Source organism: Bos taurus, chromosome 13 (assembly GCF_002263795.3).
Source record: "Bos taurus isolate L1 Dominette 01449 registration number 42190680 breed Hereford chromosome 13, ARS-UCD2.0, whole genome shotgun sequence".
In the NCBI taxonomy this organism is placed as follows: Eukaryota; Metazoa; Chordata; class Mammalia; order Artiodactyla; family Bovidae; genus Bos; species Bos taurus.
The window spans coordinates 73,592,462-73,599,446 of record NC_037340.1 but is presented as its reverse complement, the minus strand read 5'-3'; the positions used below and the strand labels follow the sequence as shown (position 1 = coordinate 73,599,446).

The 6,985-nt window shown below is 43.5% G+C and overlaps 1 protein-coding gene across 1 annotated transcript; it reads right to left on the bottom strand.

Annotated features, from left to right (window-relative positions):
* Nucleotides 1-3,224: 3,224 nt before the first annotated feature.
* Nucleotides 3,225-6,522, bottom strand: LOC512548 (antileukoproteinase). Its single transcript, XM_002692474.4, has 4 exons — nt 5,866-6,522; nt 4,796-4,957; nt 4,230-4,379; nt 3,225-3,481 (listed from the first exon to the last, which is right to left on the bottom strand). The coding sequence occupies exons 1-4, from the start codon at nt 5,948-5,950 to the stop codon at nt 3,453-3,455; spliced, it is 426 nt and encodes a 141-aa protein (XP_002692520.2). The 5' UTR covers nt 5,951-6,522; the 3' UTR covers nt 3,225-3,452.
* Between the last annotated feature and the right edge of the window lie 463 nt (nt 6,523-6,985).

Below are 6,985 nucleotides of genomic sequence, written 5' to 3'. Positions count from 1 at the left end.
CTTTTTTCTTTCAGTGTTTATGCTTTGGATGTCTTATCTAAGAATTATTGCCAAAATTTACCTCTATGTTTTATCCTAAGAATTTTATAGTTTCATTTTAAAATTTATTTAACTCAAGGATAATTACTTTACAATTTGTACAGGTATTAAAATAGCACCCTCTCCACTATTGAAAAAATCTCCCTCTCTTTCCTACGCTTAATTTTAGAGCCTTTGAAGCATTCTACAGGGCTTCTCATAAATATCTCCTGCTGCAAACCCTTAGCTTTCACCTTTCTCCAATTTGAAAGTTTTATTTCAAGTTCCATTTTGTAGCCACTGGATACAAATGATTTCTAGTTTCACACAAGATGGGTTTTGAGTTTCTGTCTCTTACTCTCCATGTTAGGTGTTAGGTGTGACTTTTGGAAGGCAAAAAAAAAAAGCAATTTTTTTTTTTTTTGAGAAAGATTTGTTTTGTCCTAACATTGGATACTTGAAGTGCCTAGAGTGGTGGCAACATATGTTCATTTTATTCTCAAGTAGTAAATCTTTTTAATTAATTTTTTAATTGGGGAGTGGGTGATCTACAATGTTGTGTGAGTTTCTGATGCACAGCAAAGTGAGTCAGTTACACATACACAGAAACCCACTCCTTTTAGCTTCTACTTCCATATAGGTTATTGGAGGATTGAACAGAGTACTTTGTGCTATACAGCAGTTTCTTATTTCTACCTATTTTATATATAGTAGTGTGTATATGTCAATCTCAGTCCCCCAGTTTCTCCCTCCCCCGCTTTCTCCCTTGGTAACCACAAGCTTGTTTTCTACATCTGTGATCCAATTTCTGTTTTGTACATGGGTTCACTTGCACTATTTTTTTTTAGATTCCAAATATAAGTGATATCATATGTATTTGTATTTCTCTATCTGACATACGTCACTCAGTATGAAAGTCTCTAGGTCCATTCAGTTCAGTTCAGTTCAGTCGCTCAGTCGTGTATGACTATTTGCCACCCCATGAATCACAGCACGCCAGGCCTTCCTGTCCAATACCAACTCCCGGAGCCTACCCAAACTCATGTCCATTGAGTCGGTGATGCGATCCAACCATCTCATCCTCTGTCGTCCCCTTCTCCTCCTGCCCCCAATCTTTCCCAGCATCAGGGGCTTTTGCAGTGAGTCAGCTCTTCACATCAGGTGGCCAAAGTATTAGAGTTTCAGCTTCAACATCAGACCTTCCAATGAACACCCAGGGCTGATCTCCTTCAGAATGGACTGGTTGGATCTCCTTGCAGTCCAAGGGACTCTCAAGAGTCTTCTCCAACACCACAGTTCAAAAGCATCAATTTTTCCAAGCTGAGATTTCGTTACAGTAAAACTCTCACATCCATACATGACGACTGGAAAAACCACAGCCTTGACTAGACGGACCTTTGGTTGGCGAAGGTCCATCCATGTTCTAAAAATGGCATCATTTTGGGGAAGTATTAAATCTTGAAGATAAATAACCAGTTTCCATAGTCAGCACTATCTGTCTCATTTTTAATTCCTCTTCTATGAAAGAAGGCATCATCCTGCATTTGGTGTACATTCTTTGGTATATAATCATAACCAGCTTGATATTTTATGTGCAACTTTTAAAAAACATATTTATTTGTTTATTTGGTTATGGCAGGTCTTAGTTGCAGTGCTGAGATCTTTAATTGAAACATGCAAACTCTTAGCTGTGGCGTGTGGGATCTAGTTCCCTGACCAGGGATCAAACCCAGCCCCATGCATTGGGAGCACGGAGGCAACCACTGGACCACCAGGGAAGTCCCTTTATGTGTAATTTTAAAATATATATGAATATTTCATTCTATACATTGTATCACCAATCTTATTTTCCTAATAAGTTTTCTGTGCTACGTCTCCATACTGATTCATATAAATTTATTTTTATTTTTCTATAGCATAGCAAGCATATCAAAGTATGAAATTTAACTATTTCACAAATGCAGGCCATCTTGACTGGTATCAGTTTCTGACTCTTTGGAACAGTCTTATACTAAACATCCTAATACATGTATTAGATTCCCATTGGCAAATATTTTGTCTTTCCTGTGTTTCTGAAAGGAAAATTGCTAAATGATATACGTAACTTTTTAGTCTTATTAGGCATAACCAGATCACTCTTCCAAGTGGTTGTACCAATTCACATTTCCATCCAAAACTATTAAGAGTCTCTGAGTGTTTATATTGTAGCCTTTTCTTAAAGATTATTTATTTGTTTATCTTACTTTTTTGGCTGTACTGGGTCTTCATTGCTGTGTGTGGACTTTCTCCAGCTGCAGCGAGTGCAGTTTACTCTCTGTGGTGCGCACGTTCTCATGCAGCGGCTTCTCTTGCTGCAGAGCACAGGCGCTAAGTGCACAGGCTTCAGAGTACTTAAGCTCCACAGCACGTGGGATATTCCTGCACCAAAGATCAAACCCTGCGTTGGCAGGTGGACGCGTAACCAGTGGATCACCAGGGAAGACCTATAATGTAGACTTTTCATTCTTGCCATTCTGATCAATAAAAAATGGTGTCTGGTTGTTTTAATTGGTTTTTTCTTGTAACTGGTGACATTGAAGCTCCTGTATATCTGTATACAATCTGCTATAATAATCTCTTATTTGATTGTCCATGCTATTCATAGTTCATTTTTTTCTAAGAGGTTGGCTGTTTTTCTTACTGATCTGTAGAAATTCTTCACATATTTTTCTATTTCTTTGTTTGTGATAATCATTCCAAGTATTTACTTCTAAGCTCTCATTTATCTTTCAACTTTTTGTGTTTGTCAATTTTGCTCCTGATGTCATCAAACGTAATCATTTTTTTAAACTCTTTGCACCTTGCTTACCCTGAGGTAAGTCTAACGTTTGTTGATCATCTACTATGTGATGGTCAGTGAGCTATTCCTTCCACATGTTATCACTTCAAATCCTGATCACTTTATGAAATTGTCATTGCTGTTATCATTTCCACGTTACAGATGACAAGACTAAGGGTCAGTGGGACAAAGTCATTGCCCAAATCTACAGAACCTGTCCTCTATGCATGTGAGATTTAAACCTGTATCTGCTTGGAACCAAAACACTCTCTTCTTCCGATTGCCATTTTATGGGTTTTTGGAGAAACCCCACACATTCAGACATTTTATTCTTCATCTCACTCCTCATACCCTAGTCCACACTCAAAAGAGTCAAGGAAGATGCAAATGCAGAGAAAACCTAGTACATTTATTTATTCACTGATCAATAGGCATTTCCTGTCGTGTGCCAAGCTACACACTGGGTGCTGGGGATACAGAGATAAAACAGGCCAGATCTTGTCCCCAAAGGAGTATTGGTCTCAAAACCACATCTTGACCGAGGTGCTTCCATTGTTTTCCAGGCTTGCAGGGTGGGGAGTAGGGGGAATCCCCAGAGCACACAGACCAGGAAGTCCTAATGTATTTGACCTGGAAAGGTTGAATCTGTAGAAAGAAAACAAAGTGGAGCCTCAGCACAGGAATTATTTAAGTGACCCTATATCCTTCCCACCCAGATGGTCCTTCCACCACCAAGTCCTAGATCCCCTGGGATAAGTAGAGAGCATTGTGCTGGAATAGTTGAAACAGTGCTGGCCTTTGATGTAGGAATCAAGACAAAATCCGGGCTTTTCACAGGCTCTTCTCTGCTGCCCTCTGATAAAATCAGAATATTGGGCTAGACTGACATCTATGCATCTTACTAGAGTTCCCTGTGGTTCCAGATAACTCAGCCAATCGGGGCCATAACCACAGCAACATTCTCTGAATGCAAACAGTACTTCAAGTCTTAAAAATCACTTTTACATTTAGTATCGCCATGGATATAATTGCTTCCATTTTACAGATAGGGAAACTGAGGTCGACGATGAAATAGTTGCTCGCAGTCACAAAGTCAGTCAGAGGCAGAGATGATATTCAAAGATAGAACTCTTGCCTCTTGTATCATGCTCCTTTGTCCTGCCTTATTCCAAGACGCTTTCCTTCCTAGGACCCAGCACGGCCTGTCATAGGTGCCTCCTGGGACTTGTCTAGAAAACTCTAAGGGGTGAAGGTCATTGAAGGGCAGAGGATCTGCTTGGGGAATGGGGAAGTACTGGAAGATGTCAAGCAACCTCTTTCACATACACAGGTACCATTAGGTTGAGAGCACATTAAGGTCCAGGGGGATGTGGAGCTTGCTAGATCTTCTCACCTTTCACCGGCAGGACACATGAATTCCCACACGGACCGCTGCAGCACTTGAAACCATTCAGGCAGTGGCTGTCGTTCTGGCAGTCGTCTACATGTTTGTGACTCTCACAGTGGCCGGTGACCACTGGACACTTCCCAGGAGTGACTTTAACTGATGAAAACAAAGTGACAATTCAGAGGCTTCACCCCGTGGGACATCATCCAAATTCCCAACTCCATCTTCACCCCATACATGGAAATTGGTTCTTCCCCAACTTCAGGATCCAATCTGAGGCTGGTGCATGTCCTAAAGAAGACTCTCTCCCGCCAACAGGACCCCGACCAGTGTCTGACATACGTGTGTCTAATGGACAGACTGATTCATGAGCTGACTGACCTGCTGGCTGACGGGCTCACCAACTGGCCTACTGTCTACCTGAGCAAACAGAGCTGGTAGAGGGGGTGGAGAAACCCTGACTCTATCCCATCCTCCACCTCAGTTCAGACGAGCCCCCTCCACTTGCCCAAGAAGCGTGTCCTCAAGCTCAGTCCTCCCTGATCCCCCTTTCCAGGACTGGACTTCCTCACCTGGCTTTGACGTGTCTACAGGATCCATGCATTTGATGCCACAAACATCCTGGCAGCATTTCTGCTTCTTCGGACACTGCCAGTCACTGTGGCATTCAGGGGGTTCATATACAAAGCACATCGCAGGCCGTATGAAAGGACAGACTCCACGTTTACCTATTTCTGAAGGGTAAGAACAAAGGAGGAAGAAGAAGCTGGCACTGAGTCATGATCACAATCCTGCAGAAGGAACCAGGGGAGGAGAGAAACCTAAGCCAAGTAGCTGACCCCAGAGGAATGAAGGGAGCCATTAGGATTCCAGTTTCAAGGCCGGTGTGGGACAGTGCCAAGCGCAGCCGAACCCTCAACCGAGAGGGAGTCAATGGGAAAGAAGGTGTAGATGGTGGTGTGCCACTAGATCTTTCAAGAGGGAGACTGTGTGGAGTTTGCCAGTTTCCCTGGTATAAATATTCCCACTAGTCCTTATTTCAAGCTACCAATGTGACATCAACCACCTCACAGAAGTCTTGAAGATTTCTCAATCAGCTATTGCATGTCTGTATAAGTCAGCTCCGGGGAGTGCTGAACAGAGTTCATGGTCACGTATTCCTGGCCCAGGGCTGGCTGGGAGGGAGGCAGAAAGAGACAGTGACAGCAAGAGAGGCCACTCATTCGAGATTAAACAAAGGAGAACAAATCAACTGAGAAGCAAATAGAAAGTGCTATTTGCTTCTCAGCAAACAGAAAGAAATAGAGTGACCATTAACAACAGCAACAAAAACACAGGAAGAGAAACAGAGAACAATTTGGAAAACTAAAACAGATAGTGACCAAAATAATGTGACAGAGGGAAAAAAAACAGTAAAGAAGGAGCAATGGAGAAATAAAAATAAGAAGTACAGGGGCTTATTTCTGGATGCACAGAAACTCTCCTAGTTGAAGCCCTCAGAGACATGCTTGAAATTACGGGCCATAGGCCTTTGGAAAGAGGGCTTCAAGGCCTGCCCCCGGGGCTAAAAGAAGAGGTTATTCCCATGCTGAGCCATCACTGACTTTGGTACCTGCGTATGGCCCGAGAGAGTTCAACTCACCTTTGGGAGCACCTTCCACAGCCCAGGGCATCAGGAATCCAGAGGCAAATATCACCAGGAAGACGATAAGGCTGCTGGACTTCATCTTGAGGGCAGGTGGGGCGGTGGTGACCAGTGTCAGCCTCACCCTTTATACCCGCTCCGATGGGTGTGCTCCCTCAGGAACTGCCCTGAGTTCTCTCAGCTGCTACTTCCTCAGCAGGAAATTCAGGTGAGGACAGTGACCACGCCATCCAGAGTGTTGCTGGCTCTTTCCTGCCCTTAGGCAAGAGCGTGAGGACTAGGAAGGGGATTGAAGGACTTGGAGGGGGTGGTGTCAGAAAGCCACTGGGAACACGTTAGGAGACCCTGAATACCCTCCTTTGGGGAGGAGGAGGGGAGGGGCAAAGAGGGCCAAACAGGACATTACAAAGGAGCTTGTTAGAAATCCGGAACCATGGCCTCTCAAAGTGCCATGACTTTCCCACATCCAGGACACTGGAGGATTGCCACATTTGTTACCACATTACCCAGGGTCATTCCCTTCCATAAAGGGCAGGTGACATTTTCTCTCGTTCTCTCCTGACTTATTACCATGTGATACTTGCAGGGCCAGTCACACAGAGAATCTTTGCTGAATGACAGGTGGACAGGGGACAGCAAGGAAAACCTCTCTGGGCTTCAGCTTTCCCAGTTGTGAAGTGGGGATAATAGTAACGGACTAGACCACAGAGGGGGAACTTGAGTTGAAAAGAGTAGAAGGAAGTTGAAGGATGAACACACTACCTGTTAGCAGAATGGAAGTGAGACTGATGCAAAGTCAGTCACGGTGGAGCCCTGTTTCCTGAGATAAACCGATGGGGCTCTTCTTAGCAGTCAGTTGAAGAGCCAGTTGAAACAGGTGTGTCATTTCATAGGCTCAAAAAATCCTCTCACACCCCAGAGTCATCCTCACTGCTCTTGCATGATCATAATAGACATTTATTGTACACTGGCTACATGATGAGAAGTTTAAATAATTCTAAATAGCAAAATTGCCGGCAGAAATATCAGTAACCTCAGATATGCAGATGGCAGAAAGTAGAAGAGGAACGAAAAAGCCTCTTGATGAAAGTAAAAGTGGAGAGTGAAAAAGTTGGCT